This window comes from Ylistrum balloti, unplaced genomic scaffold, assembly GCF_031769215.1.
Source record: "Ylistrum balloti isolate Yb309-2 unplaced genomic scaffold, AGI_CSIRO_Ybal_v1 Utg369778, whole genome shotgun sequence".
In the NCBI taxonomy this organism is placed as follows: Eukaryota; Metazoa; Mollusca; class Bivalvia; order Pectinida; family Pectinidae; genus Ylistrum; species Ylistrum balloti.
In genome coordinates, this window is record NW_026781968.1 from 671,160 (window position 1) to 682,908 (window position 11,749).

The window sequence follows — 11,749 nt, forward strand, 5'->3', positions numbered from 1 at the left end:
ATTAACAATAAAAATGTTCATAATTGAGGATTGAGAATATACATTGATGAAACAGAAGGCAAGTAAACTTTTGAAATAATTATCTACCAAACATGGTTACGGTCAAGCATTTTACGATAAACCGCATAGTCATTTTATGTCTCGTACACACGTTCAAATGACGTTTTTATAGATGACCTCTAACCAATATGAGCCACAGCGACAGTTTGATTAGGGATAGCTGTCAAACGATGCTTTAGTGATTTGCGTGGGTGATGACAATGCTACATATATAACAAGCTGCACTTGAACGTCTAAATCAGTGTAGTAAATCGTGAAATGTGTGATACTTTTGGATTTATAACGAAAATGGGTGTTTATATGTATATTTCAAACAACTGACAATGGAATCCTCTTCATGCTAGAGTGGATTTGGTTTCTTCATCTGATATCATATAGAACAAGAACGCACAGACACATTGAAAAGAATTGCTATTTCAACAACGTAACAAAATTAACTAATCCTTGAAGTCAAATGCATGGGGAATAATAACTCGAATATATATGCAGAAATATCAAGAATTAAACAGACAGATTTGAAAAACATTACAAATCAAATGTCTGCACAAAGTCTTCCTTTAAGAAATTGAAAACTGAAAACTTTCAGTTGCCAGGATCCTTATCTGGACAATAACGGCTACTACTGTAAAACAAGGAAGAATATTATCCTTTCAGAAATAGCCTTCAAGTTGCGGTTTGGAACTATCTGGAAAGATGTCTGTCTTCTTGTTCTGTGCTGTATGCACTGTTGCAGTCGTATCGTCATTTCCAATGGAAGGTTTTGCAGGTAAGTCTGTTTTTGTATGTTTTGATGTTTATTGTCAACATTGGACGGTTTTCTTTTAAGAATAAACATAATATGATGTTTTGAAAGAAAGAAAAACTTGTATTTACTTTATAACATAAGAATAAGAGTCATCTTTAATGTTTATCATATAATGTTATATATTCTGATGGCTGCTAGTGGTTTTTTTTTAAAGACATATCTAAATCTGTTATATTTATTAGAACTGCTTGGAAGGAGGTGGCATATGTAGCCATTAAATAAAACCAAAACTTATGTCTATTAAGTGAGATATCGGTTTTGGCTAACCTGTTGCACAGATAATTTACCGAAGCACACGGATAAATAGTAATCAAGTTTGAGGTAACATGTAAAACAAAGGAGAGAGAAATCCTTTCTTTGACACCAAAACTTTGATGCTGTTTTGCATTTGGTTTAGTTTTTTATTTTATTTTATCTACCCATGCTTCGTATTTTACATTATTTTTGCCAAGGTTTCCTTGTATGCTTTGTTTAAAGGGATGTGAAGGAATACGTGACTCTAACGTTTATTTTTTTTACTGAAAGTACAAGTTTTGTCGTTTTAGTACAAAATACTGTGGGCCCCCCAACGAACTTCTTCAGTAAGTTCATTCCGAAAAGTGCCGTAGCCAACATGACTAGTAACCCAATGCTGCAGTGGATACCTGACTTTATATCACAAACCGTCAATGCTGCCAGGGAGAGGAAGATGATGAAACAAATGCGACAGTCTATGATGACTGATGTTGACATGGGCGGTCTCGGAGGAATGATGGCCCAGTGAGTACACCAACAGTTTTTAATATATAACGAAACCAACAGGGACAGCTTTCCACCAAGCTGCATAATAAGCATAACAATTTCACTCTTTCTACAATATTCCTGCTTTCCTATGGCGGTTACATGTCATTTGGTATTCAAGTTCAGCTACCCAAATATCACGATTTGCCTGCAAGAGGCCAGTGGTCATTATTGGGGAGTTTTATAGAACATGACATCACACATTTATAATGAACAAGATTAACATTGCGTGGGTTGGCGTTGATGCAGAAGACGCTTATGCGTTCAGCACACCTAATTAAACATATTTTTTCATGAGCATTCGATGAAATCGGTATTTGCCTTGTTGTATTGGTATAGCCTGGTTAATCTTGCTGTAAATGACATTTGTTCTAAAAGAAAGAGTGAGGTATATAGTAACATATTTAATAAAATTCTAAAAGTAAAACGATTTTGTAACCTTTCTATTGTTTTATAATCTCCTTATATAAAGTTTATTTAAAAGAACATAGACATCACATAATACTGGTGTTATTTACAGGAGTCCTGGAGGATCGATGGGTCTGTCTCTATCCAATACTGGTGCTCAAGGCTTCGCCATGGCGGCTGACAATCCAATGGGAGAGTTGTTCGCAGGAGGTTATGGCGCGATGGCAGATGGAATGATATAGACAATATAGGTTATTTCAATACCTCACCTTCTTCATATACAAATGTTCCTATCCTTGTGGAGTGATCGTTACAGTGCGAGTGAGCATTTAAAATGCCCCAGATCGGTGTATCATAATAAACAAATGATAAAAGTACATAAATACATTTTAAGTATACAGCATAACTTATAAAATATACCTGACTACGTATATTACAAATGTGTATAGAGAAAATCTGTCCAAGTTTGTGGTATCTCCCCATGTAATTGACCTTGATACTATTCAAAAGTATGATTATAATTGTCAGAAACATATCATTTAGAAAAAATAAAAACACAAAGGTCCAAAACGTTAAGAAATGATTACATGCTTTTCACCAAAACAACTGAAACACTGAATTGATTTCCATATCTAGACAAAATAATGTATTCATATTGGCACACGTTCAGTTGTAAAGCAAACTCTTGGAATTAGAAAAGATGTGAAGAATGACTACGAACGATCAGATCTATTTCTCCGAGCGGTTATGACAATGTAGAACAACCTGATGTATTGTTATCTTACACCTTCCTTTCTGTGTTACTGGAGCAACTGTTACAGAATTCAATACCTTTGATGAGAAAATTTTGAGATATTATAACGTGTTGCTGATGTGTATCTATCCTGGACTCTGACAAGTATGTCTAGTCACTTGTAGTGCTGTAATTCGTTATTCAATAATGTGTTCGGTGATGCTACTGTTTCACCAAACTGATTATCATTTAATAAACCATTATGTAGTTTATAAAATGATACGGAATATCAATAAAATATAATCGATAGTTGCTTTGTTGTTATTTATGTTAGCATGACTATAGTACCGGGTAGCTGGCAAAATTCACGTCAAAGCTTTTGCGATTTTCTTTCCAAACGATCAAATAATATGTGTCGAATTAAAGTACTGTAAAATGAAATCTAATACACATGTCTCATTATTTTACGAATCTTTTGCAATCACATTATTGTAACGCAGAATAGCTCATATATATATATTCAAACTCAGAACTCAGAAGTCAGATGTTCAGGAAAGATGTCTATTCTGAAAACCCGTGACACTTGGCGTGGTGCTTTCTGTTTTGTCCTAACAGAATGGCAATGTCATTAAAGTATGTTTTAAAGTGCGTTTTATAACGATAACCTTTTGTTTCAAGGGCAAGCGGCTTTTTCACAAGACACATAAAGAACCATACATTTCGTGACAGGAATATCTCATCCTGACGGTAAAATCTTTAAAAACGTACATACTTTAATTACCTTAATTGAAATGACTGATTAATCTTACGGTATGGTTTGTTAGCTTGTGGGCGTGTTTAATATTCGTTAGTTTGCCTGTTGGCTCCGTTGTTGTATACCTTGTTCTCATTTAAGAATGTGACATTACTTACTTGGATTGACCAAGGGTTACATAGCAAGTGTCACCTGGTCTGACTCTCCCTGTACTTTTTTCAGGAGTCTCCGTGTAAATCTCTCTTTGGTTCATATTATCTTCAAATGTTGAAATTTTCTACATGTTTTTATATCATTTGTGTAAGGATGTATAACGTTATTCAACTGTGACATTATATGTCAACAAAAAATTATGAAGCAACAGGACTCATTTAGAGAACTATTAAGTGGATTAGCTTAATTAGTTAAAATGTTCCACATATCGCTAAGTTTGGACATAAGGAAATATTTTACGAAACAGCTCACAATTTTATGAAGTTTTGTTTTCAGTGTATCTGTTTTCCACAATAACAGCTTTCACAATATTAAGACTGTGATCCCCATGTTAAAAACCAGTTATATCTTTTATTCGTAAAACCAGGAGTGCTCCCGTGAAATGAAGGAGAACTTGAAACAACACAGTTAACCTTTACTGAAAATGTGTGTTATTCCACACGTCTGTGTGGATATTAATAGCGCTTCCCTGTAACAGCTTGTTTCTTGTTCAAGGTTTAACATTTACGCGGAAAAAATGTAATTGTTATTACTTTGTTGGTATAAGTGGGAGATGAGAACATCATATAACCACAAACACCGTGTCTGTAAGGTCAGAGCTGTAGTGACACTAACCCCATACCACTTGTCATAATTCATCCACTAACGTCAAGGCGTTGTACTAGCTTTAATCATCTTCTTTAAAACAGATGGTTTCGCTGTCGACGAATACCTAAAATAACACTAAGACTGTGTGTTTCTAAAGTAAATAGGTATTGTGTTTTTATCGTTCTGACAAGCCTAGATATGAAGACTTTTCGATTATATCCTTGATTATTGTTTTATCATTTGGACCTCTTTGTCACACTGTACCATCTTATATATAGAAGAACAGCACCACTGATCCAAGTCGTTATACATATTTCAATGATGTTTTTTTTTCGTTGCCACAAATATTCTTACCTGATTTGTCACTTTTAATTATTTAGACCAACATATTCGTGGTTTGTGTCTGAATATTAACGCGATCATAGTGACAGACTAAAATGACCCATTTCCCATCTACAAAACAGCCATAACGTTACTCTTGGCTTCCTTTCACTGATTCCTACAGTGATTTACCTGCAAATGTGACAAAAACCTGTGGTGACAAATATAGGATTGTAACTGAAGTGACATTACCCTTTAACCGTGTCTAATTATTGCACCTTAAGGGGTAGAACTTTGATATTTGGCACGTGCGTTAGTTTTAACAAGAACTTTCTGGTGGTACAAACATGACATTTGTAATGAGGTAAAAGAAAATTATTACCACAATGAAGACATAAGTGTTTCACAAAGTGTGCATGCAATTATCACATGCCTTCCAGAATAAAATTTCAATATCCCACTTCAGAATTTTGTTGCAGCCGTGGACATATTGTCTTATAAATACATCTTGTTTTAAAATCTAGAACAGCTATATGCGCCTTGTTTCAAACTGAAACAAGAAAGGCTTCCTTCTGTCTCCTTCCTTCTCCTCACCATCGCCAAGTATAAATAATGATGTATAAGTGTAGTTCTGGCGCAGAATCTCATAGTATAATACTCCTTCAGAAGAAAAGTGGAAATCATATTTGCAGAGATCGAGTTGCTAATAGATATAAAATTTCACAATTAATCAATCTTTTCATGTTAAAGTTTGATATCATGTAGATAAAACAAAAGTACGCAAGTGTCCAAATGATCCTAGACTGAAATACCTCCATCATAGAAGTACTACATTTCACTCATTTTCTAAGTGTTTTCAATCGTTACCGCGAAGGTGCAGAAATGTTCGACACTTAAGTGTAGTAAATGTCCAAATATTGTTGAATGCTATTCAGTGTGGTAATCGCACATTTGCACAATTAAACATTTCTTCGTTCTATTTGCAGTGGTTCATATAGTCACAACGCCAAATCTGTTGATATCTATTTCATTTGATCTGATTGGTTTCTCTCCTTTTGACTAATAGTACTTTATTTTTATAATTTCTAGAACATTTTCTTCAGGTTGGTAATGTCAGTAGAATAAAAATTCTTGCAACACAATCAGTAGAAGATTAGAGTGTGACGTTTCGATGTCTATTCATAAAAAAACGACCGGAGTGGAACATACTAGCACTGACGTACGTAGTGTACGAGATGTTAATGAATCGACCAAATGCACTATAATCCTATGTACACTAAGGTCGAAAATAGTGTGACGGACTTATTGTACGTAGGATTATAGTAAGTCGATTCCTTACCATCCCATGCACTATGTACGTTAGTGCTAGTACGCCCAACACTGATCATTTGTCTGATGAAGGTGACCGCGTAGCCATCGACATGTCACACTTTAATCTCCTACTGGTTGTCTTATAAAGACTTCTGTTTTACTTTTGACTTCAGTGATGGGTGCCAGTCCAAGGGTATAACGTTAAATTTACCCCAGCTTTAAATATGTTAGAGATAAAAAGTCATTATTCTTATTGTCAGTTAACTTGTGCTTAGTGTTATATCATACAACTGTGCACTGATAATTGACATCTCAGTGTAATCGCGCTATGAAAGAGCCTTTGGGTGGTTCTATCATTACTAGACGCCGTTTTTATATGACTCATAGAAAACTCCAACAAAACTGAAACGTACTTACAACAAATACATCATTATGTTTATAAGCATTTTATTCATATATAAAAAAATCAAAAAGATATCAACGGAAAACGTATGTACATGGTATGGCAAGTATGTGGTTTATGATAAACATTTTAAGACAGATGTGACAGAATTTTTTTATCTGTCAATTATGAATTCCATAAAAAATTGATACAAAAAACAAACGAATCTTGAAATGTAATAAAACATCATATTGGCGGAACTGATATATTTTTACATTTCGCGGAGAACTTATTTATTTTTACATATCGCGGAGATTCGAAAGATAATAAAATCATCGAATTCTTTAATCGCATAGGTATATGTAGCATTGATTGTCACATTCCATATTTACATTCATCGTTTTTCTGCTGTTTCTACTCTCAATTGTACGTTCATAAGATAGAATAAGATTTACCATCCTCGATCATTGAAGGTACAAGCGAAATAATTTAATTAGTACCAGGAAAAAAACCTGACCAATCACAAGCTGATACGCTCCTTTTGAAGATTCTCACCAGAGAATCGCTAAATTGAAAAATGATTTTTGTATCATAAATCTGACATAAAATGGAAACTACTGTACGATCCTACATGTAAGTTATAACTATCTGGCGCGTTAAATCTTCACGTAATATATATTACAACTTTGATGTTAAGTCGTCCCGTCATTGCAAGGTAAAATGCGTTAAAGTGAAAATGGTTGCCAATAAATGGGAAAGAATTTACACTAACATACACATATTTACAACAATGGAGATTTATTTATTTATTTTTTTTTCTTATCCATCGTTTGTCTTTGGCTTGAATAGGTGAACTAGATATTAACGTATGTGGGTCACAGCATATGGTCAGTTACTTGAAAATGCAACATTGTATGTAATATGTAGGTAATGAGTAATTTCTCAAATGCAAGACAAAATGTCCATTGTGGTGATTAAAACACAACCTGAGCATTAAAAATAAAGACGATGCAATAAATATAAATAGGATTAAATCGATTTCATGTGCAAAAGCATCATTAAAATCTAACATTGAAAAAATTGACACTGTACAAAATATAGTGTATGACGGGTGATGAAATAAATATTCAAAATGTAAATAAAATTAATAAAAAAAAGTCTCTTTATATTTAAGTAGAATTAATTGACTTAGATATGTTGATCTCGGTAAAGTAATGGGACTGATAATTTAAAGGGACTTGTGGGTATTAACATCAATTTAAACAATTATAATTATATCATCTAGTAAATAATATAAATAATAGAAAAATAAGTAAAAAGTGAAATATCAGCACCAGCAGAAATCGCCATAGCATTGCGACTTCTAAATACATTATACACTATAGACTTAAAGAACGGATACCTAACAGGAAGTTGTTGACGGTTGGATTACGTGTGCCAAGCCTGGAGAGAAACATGTAAACATTTACGTGTAGATATATGTGTACATATCCGTGTAACATTATATATTTATCCCAATCCTACAGTATTGACAGATCCGGCTATCATACTGTTAATGTATATATATTGTTCTCAGTTGTACTGCAGAAGCTAATAACCAGTGTAGAAAATACTTAAATCTATTAGGAACAAGAAAATTGGAGTATTTATCAATGTCTGTAGAACATCCTCGCTCCCTATGTGCAGATAGGTCAAGTTATACCGTTGGCTTCCTTATCGAACCTGGAGTCGCATAACTTTTGTAAAGTCAAGTATATAGCTGAGAGCTGCTTCCGTTTCGAACATTTGTAGCATTATGTTATACATAGTTCCGAGTACATAGAATACTCGGTATTTCGAATAAAATCGGACCTTTTCGGGGTTCATCCTTTCTGGTGTCTGCTGACTAATCTTTGCACCGTAGTACATTTTTGCCTGTAAATAAACCAAAGGAAACATGTAATTAAAATAATTAATATCGCTGTTTGATTTAATTACCCTTATTTGTCTTATCACTGATGAAAATTTATTTAAAACATTCACCAGAGTGAAAGTATCGGTCAAACTCTGTGATCTCTGTATTTCTTTTATAATCAAAAATATGTTATTTCTATACTGATTTCATCATATACAGCAATGTAAAAGTCACGGCCCTACTGTAAAGCATCTCTTTACCACCAACATGGAGTGTCTATACATACATGCAGTTACTCCTCAAGATAATAATTCTATTACTTTAAGTAAGCTTATATTTAACATTTTAAATAACAGTTTATTTTCTTGAATATCTTTGTTTAAAAAAATTAATAAATAAAAACAAGAATGAACACACAATCGAAACCCCAAATTAAATGATTGCTTTGATAGAAGACATACAACATTTGATAGAATTCCACTGTATACAGTATAGATACGCTAATCGTTGTCGAGAGTTTACCTAGTATATCATAATACCGCTAGATGTCCAGACCAATCTAGTACAGTTAAATATATACTCTGTATTTCGACTGGTGTTAATTCATTTGTGTTCATCCTGTTATAGACCCACCTCCTTTTCCAGTCCAAGGATGAGCTCGTCCAACTGGGGAACAATGACGCCATTCAAGGAACAATACAGGGAGGACCCCAAAGTGCAGTCGACGTCACAGACGGCCTCGCTTCCACAAATATGTCGTTTTTCAATAGCTAGAAGGTCAGTCAGGTTTCCCCAATGGTAACGAAGTACTTGGATGACGTCAATAAGCAATTTCTATAACATTAAATGAACATCGTATGTGTGTATATATAGCGAGAGACAGACATAAGTTAGCAGGAACTCCCATGTCAACTCAACCGTAAAAAACAAACAAGAAATATTTGTAGACTTGTCACAGTTATCAATATGTACTAAATATATATTATACTTAAATATTTCTTTAAAGAATACATTAATGATAAACATGAGTATGGACTCATAATTGATTATAACAAAATTCACAAAGAAATAAATCATTTTTAATTCAGTGATATACTGATGTCCGATTCATGCTTCTTGCTTATACTATACTTCTGATTAGGAAACTAATACGTGATGGAATATCTGAAATGTATTTTCTTCGTTGTAATTTTTATGCATTTTGACACAATGGTTAGAAAAAGATAAAATTATTCAAAATACCTTGTTAAACCTTTTCTGCTTCTTGATCATCATGACTTCGTTTGATGGTGACCGGATGAAATCTCGTACATTCCAGTTATTAACAAGATTAAACGAGAAGTCTAAGCAATCGTCTGGTATCACGTCATTATTATCTTTACACTGAAAAACATAAATAATACGTGAGTGTTAAAGTTGTATAAAATGTTGAAATAAGTAAATAACTGAAGGAAAATTCTATGATACTCCTTCAAATTCATTCGTTATTTGTAATTCTCAAAAGTTAGAATTAAAATGCTACTTACATGATTTAATACAAGACGTTCCAGAGAATTTCCAAGAAATTTCACTAGAGGTATTGCCGTTTTGGATACACTTTTCCAGAATCGGAAATGCAAGGATGCCGACCCTCCCAACCTAAGGGAGGACAATTGAGACCTTCCATCCGTGTAAGAATTTTCTGATGACACCATATCTGAATTTAACGCCGTATTAGTGTATGACTTGGGTGATGGAATGGACAATCTCTGATCTGTATCAACTTCTGTGTTTGGTTGGATTTCCATAACGGACAACTGTGAAATTCTGTCTGTATTCTCATCTCGTGTGCTTGCGGTTGTCTCGGAGAAATTTGGTGGAAAATTGTACTTGTCTTCTGTATTCTTCTTTATAATTGGTATCGAGAATCCTGATGCTACCAGAAGCAACTCAACAACCAACTCGATTATCAAAATATTCATTGGCTTCTGAAAGGAGAATTTTATTGAAAGGTGGAAAAAATAATAAAATTGTTCAATCTGTAATGCATCACAAAGTACATAGAAAGAAAGAAAGAAAGAAAGAAAGAAAGAAAAAAAGAAAGGGAGAAAAAAGGAAAAAGAAAGGAAAAAAGAATGATGTAGAAGTAAAGAAAGAATGGAAGGAAAAATAAAAAAGAAAGAAAAGGGGAAAAAGGGAAGGAAAAAGAAAGAAAGCATTTCATTTAATTGTTCGCTGTAGCCTAACGTATAGCTGGCATTGTGGTTGAAATCTCATGAAGATCCGGAGGCTAATAAATATTAACACTAAGGATGCAAATAGGTGCTATAAGTTCACTTTAGTTAGGATACATATCATTGATTAGATAAAATCAATATATAAACTTATAAATTAAAAAAGAAACATCTAGATCGATTATTCCGGTAATTATTAATCGAGATCATAAACGGTATTGATTGTACGTTTAAATACTTACGTTTGCGTTACACTTTTGTGCTCTTCACTTGTTCAACTTCTGAAGTATCGGACCGGGGAGAAAATGATAACCAAAAATCCGCCGACACAAAGTTTTTATACTTAAAGTTCAAAGATTAAGATTCGCGTGTCCGTCATTTCCGCCGATAACCACAACTTCCCGTTGTTTAACGGTTGGCCAATCAGAACTCGATCTCTTGAATGAAAGTTTCCTTCCATCCCTGCCACACCAATGATTAGATAATTATGTTGCTTTTTTTATCTTTTCATTGTCTGTGTTAAACACTTCAATGCATACAGTAAACTATTACTCAAAAAGTAAGGGTACATATCAGTCGGCTTATACAATATTATTTTTATATGTGATGCAGTTTATGTAATTTTAAAATTAAGCACGCATTCCTGATTTCGCATACCTGCTGTTCTTACACAGGTGAACATAACTTACATATTATAATCAGATTTCTTATGGAAACTAAACAACTATGTATAAAGTTAAACGGATCTGTTCTATATAGCTTTATAACAGTGATGTATGTTCAAAGAATATTAGAATATCAACATGGAAATTTGAACTGGATAAATTAGTAAAAACAAAAAAACACTGAAAGGAATAAATCCTAAGCCAGGCCGAATGACGTAATGACTGATAGCGTGTATTGCTACACAGTCAATACACATCGGCTATTTATACGCTGTGTTCGTGATAACTTTTTACCCCTTTATCACAAAAACAGTAAACACATATTGGTATATTAAATGTACAAGGTGGATTTATGTTTATCACCGTCTTCCTAAGTGACCGACTGTATAACTGCTGATGTCATTCCGCTTCTTAATGGGGCTACAACACAGCTCACATCATTTATAGCATTGTAAGGAGCAGATTAGTATGTCACAGTGTCGAAGTGGTGTCCCATATTTAAAAAAAACCCAGTTTTATCTGCCAAGTTTCGAAAATGACTTTTTTCTAGGGTGACTTACACGTGGTTGATAATCAATGGTGATTATGCTATATGATTTCTGATGAATTTTAAATGGCGGCC

The 11,749-nt window shown here is 33.7% G+C and overlaps 2 protein-coding genes across 2 annotated transcripts; one reads left to right on the forward strand and one right to left on the reverse strand.

The window, feature by feature from the left end:
* The first annotated feature begins 753 nt into the window (after positions 1–753).
* Positions 754–2,295, forward strand: LOC132544026 (uncharacterized). The gene is made up of 3 exons (XM_060207586.1): positions 754–826; positions 1,411–1,624; positions 2,166–2,295. The coding sequence occupies exons 1-3, from the start codon at positions 754–756 to the stop codon at positions 2,293–2,295; spliced, it is 417 nt and encodes a 138-aa protein (XP_060063569.1).
* A 4,108-nt stretch (positions 2,296–6,403) lies between these two features.
* Positions 6,404–10,737, reverse strand: LOC132544042 (uncharacterized). The gene is made up of 5 exons (XM_060207607.1): positions 10,705–10,737; positions 9,776–10,216; positions 9,492–9,632; positions 8,883–9,083; positions 6,404–8,269 (listed from the first exon to the last, which is right to left on the reverse strand). Exons 2-5 carry the CDS (start codon positions 10,208–10,210, stop codon positions 8,069–8,071), a joined length of 978 nt encoding a protein of 325 aa, XP_060063590.1. The 5' UTR covers positions 10,211–10,216; positions 10,705–10,737; the 3' UTR covers positions 6,404–8,068.
* Between the last annotated feature and the right edge of the window lie 1,012 nt (positions 10,738–11,749).

Bases quoted from the DNA above. Each gene is read 5' to 3' on its own strand.
- LOC132544026 (XM_060207586.1), top strand. From the start codon at position 754: ATGTCTGTCTTCTTGTTCTGTGCTGTATGCACTGTTGCAGTCGTATCG. The intron at 827-1,410 runs GTAAGTCTGTTT...TTGTCGTTTTAG, and splicing joins TCCAATGGAAGGTTTTGCAG to TACAAAATACTGTGGGCCCC. The intron at 1,625-2,165 runs GTGAGTACACCA...TGTTATTTACAG, and splicing joins CTCGGAGGAATGATGGCCCA to GAGTCCTGGAGGATCGATGG.
- LOC132544042 (XM_060207607.1), bottom strand. From the start codon at position 10,210: ATGAATATTTTGATAATCGAGTTGGTTGTTGAGTTGCTTCTGGTAGCA. The intron at 9,633-9,775 runs GTAAGTAGCATT...TATGTTTTTCAG, and splicing joins AACGTCTTGTATTAAATCAT to TGTAAAGATAATAATGACGT. The intron at 9,084-9,491 runs GTATTTTGAATA...TTAATGTTATAG, and splicing joins AGCAGAAAAGGTTTAACAAG to AAATTGCTTATTGACGTCAT.